Genomic DNA, 19,007 nt, shown 5'->3' with positions numbered 1-19,007 from the left:
TATACTTGTATACATAAGCATCATTAATTACTAAATTGAAATTAGAAATGAAACAGGGAGGCATTAATATACTCCTTATACAAATATCTGTCAGCACTTTATAAAACAAAAATATTGAAACATTGAACCTCATATTGATGTTAAATATGAATTTCATGCTATTTTTCCACTTTTTCTAAAGCCAAGATTGATCTGATATAATTAGTAATCAGTATTTATACACCTGGTACACATTGGTTCTACAGTATCTTTTCTACATTGTAGAATAGCAGTGATAGTTTAACATTTACTAAATATATGTATTATTGATGTGAATGTTATAGGGAGAATACTCTCTTGATTTAAACCTGCATTATTAAAAGAGTTGTCTATCTCTTAAATGCTGGGCGCACAACCATATGTCTTATTACTTGTATGTTTATGTATTGTGGGCCGGTGGCCTTTAATTACAAAATAAAATTCTTGACTTGACTTGACTTGACTTGTTCACCATCATAAACTGACCCTGTACAGCAAGAAATATAACTCCATCCTGCTTTTTGCAAGATTTATGGCCCCTTTTGTACTTAGAAAATATCAGATTTCTTGGTTAAGTTTTATGTTTAGGTCAGCTTTTCTCCTAAACTATCAAAGCTATTGCTTTGAAACTTGCAACATTTGTTAACCATCATAAGCTGACTCTGTACTTTAAGAAACGTAACTCCATCCTGCTTTTTGCAAGAATTATGGCCCTTTTTGGACTTAGAAAATCATGGGTAGGACAACTTTTCTGTTATACAAAAAAATCAGATGAGCATCAGCACCCGCAAGGCGGTGCTCTTGTTTAAGATTTGTTATTGTTCTGTTGCCAGATTTCATAGTGAAAATGTATATATTTCTGTTTTGGAATTTCAAAGTTAAGAATAACCTAAACTTTGTTAACTTTCCAGGTACGACAGACAATGCATGTAGTGTTACATTTCAACCAGCGCCAACAGAAAAAGAGATTCAGTTTATATTAAATGAAGTTAGAAATTATCTCCATCCAGACGTAGAAGGTAAAATCTTTTCACAGAGATTATTTTATGGGTTTATTTTTCATATGAAATGAAATCAGTGTGGCAGTTGTACATGTAACTTACCTTTCATAATTCTTAAATCTGTTTAGTATTACAGTGAAATTCTAATATCCTTGGGTGAATTTTTCGTGGACTTCTTTTTTGTGTCAGTCTATAAAATCAGTTCCAAACACTCAAAGATTAATTATGTCTCCCCCAGGAGACATATTGTTTTTGCCCTGCCCGTCCGTCCGTCCGTACGTCACACTTCATTTCCGAGCAATAACTGGAGAACCATTTGACCTAGAACCTTCAAACTTCATAGGGTTGTAGGGCTGCTGGAGTAGACGACCCCTATTGTTTTTGGGGTCACTCCATCAAAGGTCAAGGTCACAGGGGCCTGAACATTGAAATCCATTTCTGATCAATAACTAGAGAACCACTTGACCCAGAATGTTGATTTTGGGATCACTCCATCAAAGGTCAAGGTCACAGGGGCCTGAACATTGAAAACCATTTCTGATCAATAACTAGAGAACCACTTGACCCAGAATGTTGAAACTTCGTAGGATTATTGGTCATGAAGAGTAGATGACCCCTATTGATTTTGGGGTCACTCTGTCAAAGGTCAAGGTCACAGGGGCCTGAACATTGAAAACCATTTCCGATCAATAACTAGAGAACCACTTGACCCAGAATGTTGAAACTTGACAGGATGATTGGTCATGTAGAGTAGATGACCCCTGTTGATTTTGGGGTCACTCCGTCAAAGGTCAAGGTCACAGGGGCCCGAACATTGAAAACCATTTCCAACCAATAACTAGAGAACCACCTGACCCAGAATGTTGAAACTTGATAGGATGATTGGTCATGAAGAGTAGATGACCCCTATTGTTTTTGGGGTCTCTCCGTCAGAGGTCAAGGTCACAGGGGCCTGAACATTGAAAACCATTTCTGATCAATAACTAGAGAACCACTTGACCCAGAATGTTGAAACTTCATAGGATGATTGTACATGCAAAGTAGATGACCCCTATCGATTTTTGGGGCTTTCCATTAAAGGTCAAGGTCACAGGGGCCTGAACATTGAAAACCGTTTCCGGTCAGTAACTTGAGAACCACTTGACCCAGAATGTTGAAACTTAATAGGATGATTGGTCATAAAGAGTAGATGACCCCTAACGATTTTGGGGTCACTCTGTGAAAGGTCAAGGTCACAGGGGCCTGAACATTGAAAACCGTTTCCAGTCAGTAACTTGAGAACCACTTGACCCAGAATGATGAAACTTCGTAGGATGATTGGTCATGCAGAGTAGATGACCCCCCTAACGATTTTAGGGTCACTCTGTTAAAGGTCAAGGCCACAGGGGCCTGAACATGGAAAACCATTTCTGATCAATAACTAGAGAACCTCTCGACCCAGAATGTTGAAACTTAATAGGATGATTTTTCATGCAGAGTAAATGACCCTTATTGTTTTTGGGGTCACTCCGTTAAAGGTCAAGGTCACAGGGGCCTGAACATTGATAACCAGTTCCGATCAATAACTTGAGAACCACTTGACCCAGAATGTTGAAACTTCACAGGATGATTGAACATGCAGAGTAGATGACCCCTATTGATTTTGGGGGTCAGTCAAATAAAGGTCAAGGTCACAGGGGCCTGTTCATGTAAAGTCATTTTTTGGAAATAACTTGAGAACCACTTGACCTACAATGTTGAAACTTAATAGGATGATTGAACATGCAGAGTAGATGACCCCTATTTATTTTGAGGTCACTTGATCAAAGGTCAAGGTCACAGGAGCCTGAACAGTGACTTGAGAACCACTAAGCCACTAGTGTTGAAATTAAGCGGGATGAGTGGACATGCCAAGTAGATGATCCCTATTGCATCAGTGTCTCTTTGACTTTCGCTCCTGACCCCTATTGACTTCATGCCTATAGGACTTTGCATTGGGGGAGACATGCGCTTTTTTAAAAAAGCATTTTCTAGTTATATTTATTTTTATCTTTAAACTTCGAAACGAAGAAGTTTAAGCTCCCACAAAATAGACATTTATTCCAACAGAATAAAACGATTTTATGATATTCATGTTGGAATGAAATACCAGTTCTTGTTCATGTTATGATCAATATTTGTTCTACAATTTAGAATTTGATTAAACCACCATATTTCAGAATTTCAAGATTTTCTTTGAAAAATTCGGCCAATAAAAAATGTAGGGTTGTACACTTGATTTTTTGCTAGAATTACTTGAAAAATAGGCAACATATTGTATTCTTACAAAATAACATGTAAAATAGCATTGTAATATTGGTGGATTTACTTCTCCAGGTTGAAGGTCTTGCTTGGGTAGAATATTCAGTGACCTGGTGAAGTAATGGGCATGAAATTTTGTGACTTTCATCAAAATTGTTAGTTGACTAAAAAAAAAAAGAGTGAATGGAATTTTATATGTTCATTGGTATTTGATTTTGATAATTGAAGCAATCATGATGTCCATGAAAATATGTTCTAAATGAATATTAATGTCATTGCAGTTTGTGTTTTAACTCTTACCCTGCTGAATTTCTAAAAACTTTCAACTTGGACAGTGCCATTGACTATTAAATAGGGTGTTTACCAGAAAGATACTGACTGAATGACGAACAATGCAGATCTTGATGAGATTAAAACTTTTTTACAGCCTGCACATCCATACAGTCTGATCAAGATCTACACTGTCTAGTCACAAAGCCAGAATCAGTCATGTCCAGCATGATAAGGGTTAAGATATAGCCACTAGGTATCATTTAGGTAGTACAAAGGTTAAAACTTGTTCATTTTATAGTGCGACGAGGTGATGTCTTGTCAGCATGGTGTGGTATACGACCCCTGGTGAGCGATCCCAACAAGTCAGATACTCAGAATTTAGCCAGAAACCATATAATAGAAGTGTCACAAGATAAACTGATAACCATTGCTGGTAAGGTTTTGTGAATAACTTGTTGCAAATATTTGATAGAATCCAGTATTTTTAGTTCACCTGAGCATGAAGTGCTCAAGGTGAGATTTTGTGATCAACCTGTGTCTGTCGTCCGTCATCAACAATTAATGAAACTTGGTCAGTATGTTACCCTCAATAAAATCTTGGACAAGCTTGATATTGGGTCATCTGAGGTCAAAAACTAGGTCACCAGGTCAAATCAAAGGAAAACTTGTTAACACTTTAGAGGTCACAATTTTGGCCCAATCTAAATGAAACTTGGTCAGAATGTTACCCTCAATAAAATCTTGGATGAGTTCGATATTTGGTCATCTGGGATCAAAAACAGGTCACCAGGTCAAATCAAAGGAAAAGTTTGTTAACACTCTAGAGGTCACAATTTTAGCTCAATCTTAATGAAACTTGGTCAGAATGTTACCCTCAATAAAATCTTGGTCGAGTTAGATATTGGGTCATCTGGGGTCAAAAGCTAGGTCACCAGGTCAAATCAAAGGAAAAGCTTCTTAACACTCTAGAGGCCACATTTATGTCTATATTTTCATGAATCTTTATCAGAATGTTGATCTTGATGATCTCAATGTCAAGTTTGAATCTTGATCATGTAGGATAAAAAACTAGGTCACCAGTTCAAATCAAAGGAAAAGCTAGTTAACACTAGAGGCCACATTTATGACCATATCTTAATGAAACTTGGTCAGAATGTTAATCTTGATGATCTTTAGGTCAATAGGTCAGGTGAGCGATATAAGGCCCTCATGACCCTCTTGTATTTTTATTTAGGCAGATTATTTTGGGACCTGAACATTTTTTAATTTAAAAATACAGACATTAATAGAAAAAAAAATTTCAGATAATCATTCAAAACTGAAATAATTGAAAAGTAGGATATGTTTGATAAAAATCCCCAAAGGAATGATTTTGCTTGCATTGGTGTATTGAAAATGGGTTAGATGTTTTCCAGTTTATTAGTACTTGCTTTCTAGAAAATATTTCTAAAAAATCAAATAATTTAGATTTTGCTTACTAAAAATTATTACCTTGTTAACAAAGAAACATTGGGTTTTCAGCCTTTAACTGATGATCAAATATCTGTTAAAATCAAAGATTGGATAACATTTGTGTAACCGTTGTTCCTAGTAGCCCTCCCGCTTAGCCCAATTGGGTGACCGCAGATCTGAAATAATTTGTCCTCCACTGCTGATTGATGTTTGGATGTTGGCAGGTGCTTGTCAAGAAAGGTTTTTACTGGTACAGAATCTAGGAACACAAGTTATGTTAGCTGCCCGCTGTTACAGAGCTGAAATACTGTTAAAAACAGTATTAAACCCAAAATAACAAACAAACAAATTTTTTCCTAGTTTTGTAGTGAACATTAACAACATTTTCTACGACTATAGTTATTTTGATAACTGATTATTTTGATGGATTTTAACAAAATTAACCCTTACCATGTTGGACACGATTAATTCTGCCTTTACGACCAGTGTAGATCTTGATTAACCTGTGCGGTCTGGTCAAGATCTGCACTGTTGGCCATTCAGTCAGTATCATTTTGGTAAGGACCCCTTTTAACAGTTAATGGTACTGTCCAAATTGAAAGATGGACAAGCTCATAAATAGAAATTTAACATGGTAAGGGTTAATACTAGTGACACAGAATATGACACCATTGAGGATTGAACCCACAACCGATTTGGCAACTGCTAACCACAAGGCCATTATTGGTTATAGATGGAAGTTAATGAAAATTAAGCAGGATAATATTGCTCAGTCTTTTGTACTTAAATAAGGAAAAGATGTATAATGTGCCAATCTTAGGATGTCTCCATCAGTTTTTAGCTTGACTTTTTGAAGAAAAAGTAGTCTAGAGCTAATGTATCATGTTGGCTTTACTGTCGCCATTGGTTAAAGTTTTTGATAAAGTCAGATACCTTTGATTGACTTCAAACTTAAAATAGTTATTTACTATCAAAGTCTACACCAGGAGAAACAATTCCCATTACTCTTGTTTGAATTTTGACAGAGTTATGCCCCTTTTTATGCCCCCACTTTGGGGGGGGGCATATAGATTTGCTCTTGTCCTTCTGTCCGTCCGTCCGTCCGTCCTTCCGAAAATGTTGTGTCGCGCGTAGCTCTGAAAGTATTTGACGTAGAGTCACAAAACTTTACAAGAATGTTGGTCAGCATGTGTAGTTGTGCACCTGGGGTTTCGCGTCCGGATCCATTCAGTCATGTAGAAGTTATGGCCCCTGACTTTGTAAAAATTGGTCATTTTAATGTTGTGTCGTGCCTAGCTCCAAAAGTATATGACCTAGAGTCACAAAACTTTACAGGCATGTTGGTCAGCATGTGCAGTTGTGCACCTGGGGTTTTGCGTCTGGATTCATCCAGACATATAGGAGTTATGGCCCCTGACTTAGTAAAAAATTGGTCATTTTAATGTTGTGTCACGCATAGCTCCAAAAGTATTTGACCTAGAATCACCAAAGTTTACAGGAATGTTGGTCAGCATGTGTAGTTGTGCACCTGGGGTTTCGCGTCCAGATTCATTCAGTCATGTAGAAGTTATGGCCCCTGACTTTGTAAAAATTGGTCATTTTAATGTTGTGTCGTGCCTAGCTCCAAAAGTATATGACCTAGAGTCACAAAACTTTACAGGCATGTTGGTCAGCATGTGTAGTTGTGCACCTGGGGTTTCGCGTCCGGATTCATCCAGTCATGTAGGAGTTATGGCCGCTGACTTCGTAAAAAATTGGTCATTTTAATGTTGTGTCGTGCATAGCCCCAAAAGTATTTGACCTAGAATCACCAAAGTTTACAGGAATGTTGGTCAGCATGTGTAGTTGTGCACCTGGGGTTTCGCATCCGGATTCATTCAGTATTGTAGGAGTTCTGGCCCCTGACTAATGTCATGTAGTGGGGGCATCTGTGTCCCATGGACACATTTCTAGTTAAGTTAGAATTTAATAGGAAAGCTCTAATTTAGAGGCAAGCATGAGAAAAGTTGAGCGTGCTGTCTTATGGACAGCTCTTGTTGTAACTTCTTTGTAAATGTGTCAAAAGATAACAGTGAACGCAAGCTAGACAGTTGATGACTTCTAGTGAGTAATCAGTGAAAATGTGATTAAATTTTGCCAAATTAAGATACAAATATATCTATAGGGAGATTAAAGGTCAGATGTTGATTTAAATAAGGAACGTCCATTTATGACATATAGTCTGGGTCTCGTGTTTAATTTTTCATTCTAATGTTATAAAGGGAAGACATCTGATGGATGGATTCTGAAGTCAGTTTTGAAAGGCTGCATATTTAGAGACTGGTGTCCAAACTGAAGTTTTATAAACTTGGAGACTGGTTTGAGCAAAAGTTAATTGGTCTGTCTCCATTTATTTTACCAAACATTTCAGTTTATATAAGAATATAGATTAGAAACACAGGAATTTGTGCGTCTTGTTTGTCTTGCACTTGTTTTAAAATCAATCTAAAGTACGAAGAAATTAAAACAAACAAATTGCTGACTTTTCACTTCCTGTCTGTTTTGAATGTTTATGTTACCAAGTTACTAACTAACTAGATTAGATGAAATCAACATGTTTACAAAACAATTGAGTTTAAACTTATTTTTTTAACATCAGCTTAAGAAAACGCCTTCAAATCTAATCTTAAATTTAAAGCAGTTGTGATATAGCCAATCTTTTTTGTCCACTTTTTCTTTATTTATATAAATACAGCTGAAAGTTGATATCTTGAAATCACTTATCTCAAAATTCTGCCTGTCATGAAGATATTCAAGTCCAGTCCTGAAAACACACGCACAAAATATCATCATTGTGTCTGAAATCATTTGTCCTCCACCTCTGATTCATGTGGGGAAGTTGAAAGTTACTTGTGGAGAACAGGCTTGTACTGGTACAGAATCTAGGAACACTGGTTAGGTTAACTGCCCGCCATTACATGACTGAAATACTGCTGGAAAACGACGTTACACCCAAAACAAACAAACAAACAAAATATCATTTTCAATTAAATTTTGGTTCTCTTTAACCTTTAGCCTGCTGGCGGCAAGTGATTCTGTCTTTGAAACCAGTGCAGACCAAGATCAGCCTGCACATCCGTTCAGTCTGATCATGGTCTGCACTGTTCGCTATTCAGTCAGTAAATTTTCAGAAAACACCCCTTCAACTGATAAATGGTACTGCCCAAATTGAAAGATGGACCAGTCCATTTTAGAAATTCAGCAGGCTAAAGGTTAAGTAAGAAACCTTGTCCCATGGAATTCGAGAAACCCAAGTTTCAACTCTGGATATGTACTGTTGACATTCTCAGACAAAACAGCCTTCTTTCATTTCCTTTAACTGAATAAGTAAAAGACACAAAAGAACTGTGGATCGGTTCCTTGAAGTATACATGAATAATCCGTGTAAAGCAGTAACTGTTATGCATGTTTTGGAATGATTCTGTCATTTTGAACCATAAGCAGAAGAATTGATATCTAGATGCAAAAATGTAATGCACTATTAACAAAAAATGTTACTGATGACCTGGGTGTTAAGTAATAATCAGGTACTAATTTATCAAAGTTAATTTTTGTTCTTCTGTCCTTTGTTGATAATGCAATTAAAAATAATAATCATGTAACAAGGTCATTATTTAAACAAGGTTGCTCATTTGTCATTTCCAATCTTCCTTGCACTAAGTATTTTCAAAGCAGGTTTCCCATTCATCAAACATAGTTTTTGTCTTGTCTTTAGTTGTCCTGTCTTTATTTGTTGATCATAAAACATAAATTCTGTTAGCAAGAAAAACACACGTTTGCACAATGTGTTCAGAGAATTTTAGGTGTCAATCAGATCTGGTGGTTGAGGGGCCGGGGGATACCGTACCGGTATTATTACCTCCCCTTGATCAATACTATCCAATGATACAAGCTTTGGATCTTGCGAATGAATTTTATGCGCTCTTGTGTCCAGTGTTACGGAATTCACACTTGTTTTTGTTCCTTTACAAACTTTCGTCCATCTTTCTCTTTTTGTTTTCGAATGTGTATTCCTCTTTTTTATTAGTTTCCATAGAATTGAAAAAAGACACATTTTGATCTGAAGGTTAAACTGAAGATTTAAAATATGCAATGTTTTAGTCAGTTCTTTCAGTGGTGCACCCTTAAGAGTTCTAGATCTGACATCTGCAAATGATAGAAATATATATACATGGAAATGACAAAAAAAAACAACCATACCCGGTGTTACAGTTATAAGCGTTGTTAAGATTAATTTGAAACTGTAGTTTCACCGTTCTCAGAATGTAAGTAACATCTAACTTGAAAATATTTTTCTAAGATTTACAGATACATAAGTTTGTTGACAAGTTACCAAATCTTGGTCATTTCAGAAAACTAAATATATGAGTATGAATGTTCTCCATGCTTTGAAAATGATACAGGCATTTGAAAGTATCTGGTAGCAAGTTCATAAACGAAATGGAACAAAACTCAACATAAAAGCAGAAGGCTTATTAAGATAAACACAGAAACACAGTCCATTCCAATTTTCTTCACTTCCAGAAAAAAAGAAAGAAAGAAATTGAAAATCAACTTATGCTGATTTACATACCGATATTGTATCTGGTTAAAAAATTTCTGTTTGTAGTATTCCATTTATTAGAATACTACAAAAATTAAAATCCAAGGATCTTTTTCTGGCAAAAATTTTTGTAAGACTGTCACTGATAATCCAGAACAGCTGCTATTGCACAAGGTGTCTGGTTAATTGATAATAAACCTGCAGATGTATAATGTGTTGTGATATCTAAGGCTAATTAGGATTAAAGATAAATTTTACAGTCTTTTTACTGATAATCAAGAACAGTGTGACACTTGAGAAAATTTTTCAATTTGGACTTTTTAAATAGGGAGTTTACCAAAAGGTACTGACTGAATGGCAAACAGTACAGGTCATGATCAGACTGCATGGATGTGCAGGCTGATAATGATTTGCACTGGTCCCAAAGGCAGAATCAAACGTGTCCAGCGTGATAAGGGTTAACCTTTTCCCTGCGAAATTTCTGAAATGGACTGATACATTATTCAGTTTGGGCAATACCGGAGCATTTCTTCTTTATGCATGGATGGATTTTGATGTAACATGGCACAATTGTTCACCATCATGAAACAGAATGTCATGCGCATAGAACCAGGTCTGGTCCATAGGTCTAATGTTAAGGTCTCACTTAGAGGTCAAAGGTCAAATACTGTAAAAAATCATTTATTTCATGAGCATGAAATTTTGTTGTTTTGGTCAAAACCGCAATTTCATGGGGATATGAATTCGTGGATATCAACTTTTGAGCATAAAATTAATGGGAATTTTACTTGTTCGATGGGATAAATTTTGTGGATTGACTCAACCATGAAATCTACGAAAATTAGTCCCCTACGAATATTAATGCGTTCACAGTATTAGCATGAAATTTTCTTGTATGGCCTTATAGTGGGTTGATGAATGCTTCTACCTATTGTCACCAAACTTTATATGCATGTCACCCATCACACTCATTTTAGGTCAAGGTCAATAGGTAAAAAAATGTCAAGCTACTGTCATGGTATTTGAATCATATGTGCAGTTCTGTAACAAAAACCTTTCTTCTAACAACTCTTAACGGGCGTATTTGTGACTTTGGCACCCTTGTTAGAGAACTAAATATTTTACAATTGCATTTCTGAAAGAAAGTGGAACAGAGTGGCCTTTATTCCTAGAGGCTGGGAGCAAATGACATTATGCTTATAAAAAATGTCAATAAGGATTTCATTTTCGCAAAAAGTACTGAAATTAGCATTTCTGCATCCACATGATAGGGTTTACTTGTTAGAGAGTCAGTGCCTAGTTTTATAGGAGAGATTGTCGTGGCATCACACATTAACACCTGTTTATCTGGTGGTGGACAAAACAAATGTTTTTACATGGTTTGTGTATGGGATCAGAATTTTTAATTCCTAATTAATCACTCATTTATGGATTTTCAAAATTCAAAATTTTTTCAAATACTTACAATTTTCATATTTTTGTTTTCAAATATCTTTTTAGCTCACCTGTCACGAAGTGAAAAGGTGAGCTATTGTGACCACTTGATGTCCGTCGTGCGTCGTCAGTCGTGCGTCAACAATTTCTAAAAAAATCTTCTTGAAAACCACTGGGCAGAATTACACCAAACTTCACAGGAATATCCTTGGGTGGCCCCTTCCAAAATTGTTCAAAGAATTGAATTCCATGCAGAACTCTGGTTGCCATGGCAACCGAAAGGAAAAACTTTAAAAATCTTCTTGTCCAATACCACAGGGTCTAGGGCTTTGATATCTGGTTTGTAGCATCATCTAGTGGTCCTCTACCAAAATTTTTCAAATTATCCCCCTAGGGTCAAATATGGCCCCGCCCCGGGGGTCACATGGTTTATATAGACTTATATAGGGAAAACTCTGAAAATCTTCTTGTACAAAACCACATGGCCTAGGGCTTTGATATTTGGTATGTAGCATCATCTAGTGGTCCTCTACCAAGATTGTTCAAATTATCCTCCTAGGATCAAATATGGCCCGGCCCGGGGGTCACATGGTTTATGTAGACTTATATAGGGAAAACTTTGAAAATCTTCTTGTACAAAACAACATGACCTAGGGTTTTGATATTAAGTATGTTGCATCATCTAGAGGTCCTCTACCAAGATTGTTCAAGTTATCCCCCTAGGGTCAAATATGGCCCTGCCCCGAGGGTCCTAAGTTTTACATAGACTTATATAGGGAAAAAAGTTTAAAAATCTTGTCTGAAACCACAACACTTAGACCTTTAATATTTGGTTTGTAGCATTGTCTTATGGTCCTCAACCAAAATTGTTCAAATTGTTCCCCTTGGATGAAAAGAGGCCCTGCCCTGGGGTTCCCAAGTTTTATATAGACTTACGTAGGAAAAAGCTTTAAAAATCTTCTTGTTTGAAACCATACGCCCAATGCTTTTGATATTTTGTATGATGCATTGTCTAGTAGTCCTCTACCAAAATTGTTCAAATTATGCCCCTGGGGTTAAAAGAGGCCCCACCCTGTGGTCACGTAGTTATTATGTGAGGTATATAGGAAAAATACTTAAAAACTCATCTGATCCATTTCAAAGACTGTTTAATTATAATTACCTGATGACCCCAAGTAATATGATGTCACTTGACTGTGATCTTGACCTACTGACCTACTTTCTTGTTTTTTAAGATACAGCGTTGAAACTTTGATGACATACACAGTTTTGCAAACAAATTGTAAAACTGAATTTCATTGACCATAAATGTGAACTACTGACTTTCTTAATATGTTATCATCAGTTTGACATTTGAAACATGTAGCTCATATTACTCAGGTGAGCGATCCAGGGTCATTATGACCCTCTTGTTTAAATAAATAACTGTTTAAAATGACACATGATTTTAATAGCAGCGTAGTGATGTTCAAAACTTTTAGAAAAATGCTGTAAGTAAAGTGTTCATAATTAATCCATTTTATTTCGAAATAATAAAGTAAAAGTAATTAATAAATTACTTGTTTTATAACCTTTCTATTGATCAAAAAATTATTGATATAATTTATGTTTTAAGAAAGTTTAGGCTGTGAGAAAAACATCACTGTTTACCAAAAACATGGACGTTCTGCGTCTGCCCACCCGATTGCTGTCTTATCAGTTCTGAAAATAGAAAATACATCTGATTTATATACAAACACAATCTCGTATTGTATTGAAATGTTAATGGTTTAAATTTCTAATAAATTTGAAAAATAGAAGTATATCAAAATCTAATTTGCTTTTAACACAACAGCTGAAATAATTTGCAGAAAAAAAGTTTTTAAATTTAGCTTGTATTTTAGACTTGCCTTACTTTCTTCTGAACTAGGATGTGAAGTACCATTCCACTGATAAGACCAATTTTTAATAGATAAACATAAATGAATGCCTCATAGATGGTGTTAAGAAATGATAACATGCACCTACTCAGTTAAACTATCCAATCAATGAAGGAGTTCTAAGTACTGGGAATATAAAAGATATAATTATCTGGGGGTGTTTGTTAATTTGAATTGTCTTCTATGATTACTTACAAATTTTCATATTCCTCCTAGTGGGTGCACCTGATTTTAATTATCACTTATGACATAAATAATTTAGTCAGATTCTGCTATAAGAATACTTCATGTATTCATTGATAATTTCTCTTGTGTCTGTTCAGCCAGAAAGCAGCTCTTTACAGCTACTGGGTCTTTAACAGAACAAAATTACAAGGATTGTGTTGAATGTCACCAAAAATATAATCAACAGTGACTTGAATGTTAAAATGTCTCATTGTAATTTCTCAGTTTGATCAACAATTTGTTTGGTTCAGATTCTGGCTAATGCACACAGTATTTCTGTAAAACATGAACAAAAATGTGCTTTCTGTTTAAGTTAAAAAAATGTCCTGTCGTACACTGTTAGTTATTGAGAAAAGTGTTAAATTCTGGCTTTTTGCAAAATGACCAATAATAAATTATCTCCTCAAAACGTTTTAACAAAAGAGTTTTGATGGGTTATTTTTGAATTGTTTTGGGGGCTTTTGTTTGTAATTCTGCTGAATAGAAATATGTTGCTTTGAATGGGACAGTAAAGAAGACTACTTTACCAAGGCAGCCAGTATTTCTCCCAAGTTTGATAATATTATGCTCTCCATGACAATTTGATTGAAGACATTGTGACTGAAACCATTCGTCCTCCACCTCTGATTCATGAGGGGAAGTTGGCCGTTACTTGCTGAGAACAGGTATGAACTAGTACAGAATCCAGGAACACTGGTTAGGTTAACTGCTCCCCGTTACATAACTGAAATACTGATGAAAAACAGCATTAAACACAAATAAACAAAATTACTGTTCCACAAAAAAGTAGACTGGCTCTCGACTATGTTTATCTGTCATATTTCCCCTATAATATACATAATTATTATACAAGTTTTCTTCATTAACAAGGAAGTAACTCCAGCAGGTTGTCTCAATGTTGACATTTTTTATTTCTCCTTGCTCTGAACAGTGTGATATTTATTTTGTCTGTGCAGGCTTATCTGAACAGTTCGCTATTCGGTCAGTTAATTTTCTGTGACCACCCATTCAGATGATAAATGGTACTTCCCAAGTTAAATGATAGATCAGTCCATTTTAGAAATTAAGCAGGGTAAAGGTTAGTTTTGATACTTCTTATGTTACAGGTGGAAAATGGACAACATACCGTCACATGGCCGAGGAGACTGTAGACCGAGCTGTGAAAGAATGCAATTTACAGCCAACGTCAGGATGCAGAACTAAGGGGTTGTTGCTGGATGGAGCACATGGGTGGTCACCCACACTCTTCATTAGACTGGTGCAAGATTTTGGACTGGAAAACGAGGTTTATTAATAATTTCATGTTTTTATTTTCAGGATGGACACCTGAATTAAAACTCTATGTGATAAGGGGCTTAGCATGGGATATTATGTTTATCAGTTATATGAGCCGCGCCATGAGAAAACCAACCAAGTGGCTATGCGACCAGCATGGATCTAGACCAGCCTGCGCATCCGCGCAGTCTGGTCAGGATCCATGCTGTTTGCTAACAGTTTCTCCAATTCCAATAGGCTTTAAAAGCGAACAGCATGGAGCCTGCGGATGCGCAGGCTGGTCTGGATCCATGCTGGTCGCATAGCCACTAGGTTGGTTTTCCCATGGCGCGGCTGATATAATGGTTGTCAGTTTAATATTCAGTTGATGGTTCTGGGTTCTGTACAAAAACACTTCTGTTGCAAACAACTGATAACTTCCTCACAGAGAACTAAGAAGGAATAAACTTAACTCTTTTATCTGCTGTCAGATTAATTGAGGAAATAATCAACCATGCTTTGGGATTGTACTTTCAACCACCTGGTTAGTACTCTGTGCTCTCATTGCTTTGAGGGGGCTGGAATTGAACCAGCATCAAATAACAGTAAAAGACTGTCCAATTAAACCTTCAGAACTTTGCACTAGTGCAACATCTTTATAAATAACACTTTTAAAAGAGTAGGAAGACCTTTGATATGTCTGTATTAACAGGATTCAATTGCTTAGAAAAAGTTGTTTAAACCAGAACTGTTAGAAACGTTATGCACATTTACAGGTAGCCCAGCACTTGGCAAGAACTTATGGTGATAAAGCTTTCAAAGTAGCTAAGTTGGCCACCCTTACAGGTAAAAGATGGCCTGTGGTTGGGAGGAGACTGCATGAGGAATATCCCTACCTGGAGGCTGAGGTAAGATGGTTTTTACATTAAAAAAGCCAAGAGAAAACCCATAAAGAACAGATATATTTTGTACTTACTAGGACCAAAAGTTTGCAGGAAAAAAAAAGTCTACAAACATTAGGCTTAACCTTCACGTATACCGTCATTTTCTTCCCAAAAGTAATTTAAATCCAAGTTATTTGGAGTGGATATATTTTCAGAAAATAATTAGGTGAAATTAGCAAAAATTTAATCCTTCGAGAACATTCTTGATTTTACAGTAAGCAGAGTTAGGCATTTTAATGACAGTAGACTGGCTGGTATCGGAAATAAAATTTGAATTTTCAGATGTAATTATTTTAAGATGCACAAAACAGTTTTACTAATAATACTTGAAAATCACTTTGTGCCTAAGCATTGAGTTTGGATAGAAATTTAAGTTTCGGAGAAAAAAATCGTAACTATTACCTTTAGGTGAGATATGCTGTCAGAGAGTATGCCTGCACTGCCATAGACGTGATCGGCCGACGTACGAGACTGGCGTTCTGTAACGTACATGCTGCTGAGGAGGCTTTGCCGAGAGTCATTGAGATTATGTCCGAGGAGTTAAAGTGGAATAAACAACAACAGAAAGAACAAATGGAACGAGCCAAAAACTTCCTTAAGAAAGAGATGGGCCTCGATCTAGGTCGTGCGGAACTTGATATGCCAATTAACTTCACCAAGGATGAGATAAATGCATACGCTAAGAGGTTTAAATCTTTGGATTTGGATAACAAAGGCTACATTACCGTGAATGATCTCAGAAAATATTTTAAGGTAGGTAATCTTTGCAAACAAAGTTTCATTTGGGCTTATATGGGAGTCGTAAGTGGGCTAGTCTGCAAATATATTGGGATTTTAACTTCTTACTTATTTTTAAAGTGATTGCAATGAAATTTCGAACACATGATCATATTCAATTTGATCGCCATGGATTGAGATATACCTGACATATTTCTTCATGTTCGGTCCAGGAGTTGCAGAGTTGACACCAAAAGGACCCTATACTACATTTGAAAGTAGTAGTGGGGTCCTTTATGTGCATGTGCTCTAAGCAAACAGTATATAAAGACTGACTTACTATTTAGATGATTAGGCAGTTGTGGGAGACCTGCACTTTTCTCAGATGCAGCTCTAGTTTATGAAAAATTTATGTCCTTGCTTTCCTTATTAAGGTGGAATGCGCCCCAAATTTTTTTGCCGAATATTGTCCCGAAATTTATACTGTACAAAATTCAGGATATATGCGATTGAGTTCTGGCTTTACTTTTTCGCCATATGGTTTGTGTTTTTTGCTATTGTGTCACAAACATGGCCCCTGACGTCACTTTTCGTGCAACGCCGAGTTCCAAGTGTTTTCGGCATTCTTCCTTTCGCGCGCTCTGAATGTCATATAAATGAAAAATACAAAATAATGTTCATTTTGCAAACAGAAAATACTACTCAATGGTATAAAATTCAGTGAAATGAAATTGATGCTTAGGCCGTCAGTGACGATTTTGTGACGTCAGAACGGAAAAAATCACATCAAGTTTTGCTAAAAAATTTGCCTTAAAATTCAGTTTATAAAAAATCGGCTCGATAAAAAAACGTATAATTTTGGTATGTTGTTTGGCAATGTGTGTACGTCTAGTAGACACATAAATACTTAGGGGTCACCGACTTTAACTTTTTTGCAATATAACATAACTTTACCCTCACCCCCATATGGTTTGTGGCTATATGAAGTTAGAGTAAAAAGGAATGTGTTTCAACTTACACAACTCACGTTCGTGTTAAAAACGAGATGTATTTATTATAAGAAATGTTCACGATATATTCGATCTCAACTTCAGATGCCATGTACTAGTGAAAGGAAACACCTTTGACAAAATGTATATGTTGTACAATTGTCCGTAAGTATTTGACCTGACACTCATCAGTCTTTGCTAATATTTTCGGACGTTTTTGTTCCTTTACGCAATATATCCTGAAAAGATCTAAAATTACACAAATAACCTTTATAGTTAACCGTCTGACTTCCACGCAGGTTACCACGGGTACAAAATTATCGCAGACCATTTTTTAAATTCAATATAATGAAGTGTTACCGTATTTGCTTTTATTCTTACAATATCTTTTGCGACGATTTTCATGAATTCTAATTGGTTTCTCTTGTAGTTTCTATTTTCGGGAGTAATTTGTCTTTTTATCTTAGATACCTTTACAGGGACTACCTTAGCCTGGAAAATTAGGGAGAAGTGACTTCTCCCTCCTGGGGAAATAGGGAGAAGTTTTGAAATTTTGGGACAAGTTTGGAAAACGTGAGACAGGACATTGCTTACATGCATTAAATAACAATAATAATGTTTATTCAGTTCCATTTGTAGTATTATCTTTTTATGACAAATAAAAATGGTGCAATGTTTCAACAATACAGTACATATTTGCACTGTTTTACTGCAAAATGTTTGACAACTTCACACAACAAATCTTTTCTCATATAACCAGTACTTAATATTTCTTGGATTTCTTCCTTCCTGGAGCAGCTTTTTCACTATGTGAGCATTTTGAGTTTAAAATTTTTTATAGGTAGTTCCTTCAATTTGACAAACTACAGAGTTTAAAAAACTCTCAAACTTACAATGAAATTTATTTGTATTGATCAGTAGATAAAAGACTTAAGAATCAGGGGCAATATTTTTTAAAACTACGTATTTTGACATAAAAAGTCTAAAAATTTTGTTGTCATGGGCACGTTTCGCCGCGCGTGCCTCCCGGTGGCATCCTGTGTATTGCGTATTGTGTTTACAGACTTAACCGATATGTATAATCTCGGCGCACTTTATTGCCGATTATGTTTTCCTTTCATCCAATTTTAGGGCGACTTGAACTTCGCTTTTCTGGGCGGGAAGGGCGAAGTGAAATATTTTAAAGCGAAGTTATCGCTCAACTTCGCCTAAAACGCAGTCCCTGCCTTTAAAGATTTTACTCGACACTTACTACAAAATATCTTGAATACAAGTATATTTCTTTCAATAAATGAATCATAAAAAAGAAATAGATAAGTGTATTAATTTTCCGTCGTGTAAAATTTGGAAAAAAAAGATGTTAGACTGAGGACTACAACCCACAACTCCGAGATTTATGGCTAATCGTTTTGTCCCCACAGCTACTTGCACATGCGATATTTTTTAAATCCTGTAAAGAATACTTACGCAGTAGTTATTTCTCTATTAAGGGCCAGGTCAATACTTATGGACAATGTATCCACTTTTATCATCCATTTGTTATTCCTATTGATGGTTTCAAAATGCAGATTCAAAGCTTGAAGAAAAGATGTTACTAATCTTCTCAGTCTAAGGCAAAATGCTAACTTTGCTTTGTAAAAAAGCTAGTATGCGGTCAGTTGATGATTTAATTTCGTGAAAATAGGTACTTAAACATGTTTTAAACATTTAGAATTTTTGTTCTTATGTAATTTTATGACATGAGGGTTTGCCTGATTTTACCAGAAATATTCATCAACGCATGTCAGACTGTTGCTCCAGTTCACATGTATTATCAACACGAAAACAGTATACCAGATCCTATATCTGATATGAAATTACTATTTTTTACACGGATTAATTTATTGTAAACCATGAAACAAATTCTACCAATTTAGACA

At 35.9% G+C, this 19,007-nt stretch overlaps 1 protein-coding gene across 3 annotated transcripts in view; it reads left to right on the top strand.

The window, feature by feature from the left end:
- LOC123538768 (glycerol-3-phosphate dehydrogenase, mitochondrial-like) overlaps positions 1-19,007 on the top strand; it is an 80,505-nt gene that overhangs the window by 39,400 nt on the left and 22,098 nt on the right. For all 3 annotated transcript variants that reach the window (XM_045323087.2, XM_045323086.2, XM_045323085.2), the window contains exons 10-14: positions 930-1,037; positions 3,871-4,005; positions 14,291-14,469; positions 15,215-15,346; positions 15,791-16,135. In XM_045323087.2, the coding sequence (XP_045179022.2) occupies positions 930-1,037; positions 3,871-4,005; positions 14,291-14,469; positions 15,215-15,346; positions 15,791-16,135 (899 nt within the window). The remainder of the gene's footprint in view (positions 1-929; positions 1,038-3,870; positions 4,006-14,290; positions 14,470-15,214; positions 15,347-15,790; positions 16,136-19,007) is intronic.

Source organism: Mercenaria mercenaria, chromosome 18, assembly GCF_021730395.1.
Source record: "Mercenaria mercenaria strain notata chromosome 18, MADL_Memer_1, whole genome shotgun sequence".
NCBI lineage: Eukaryota > Metazoa > Mollusca > Bivalvia > Venerida > Veneridae > Mercenaria > Mercenaria mercenaria.
The sequence above is the reverse complement of the archived record's forward strand: the minus strand, read 5'-3'. Positions and strand labels throughout refer to the sequence as shown.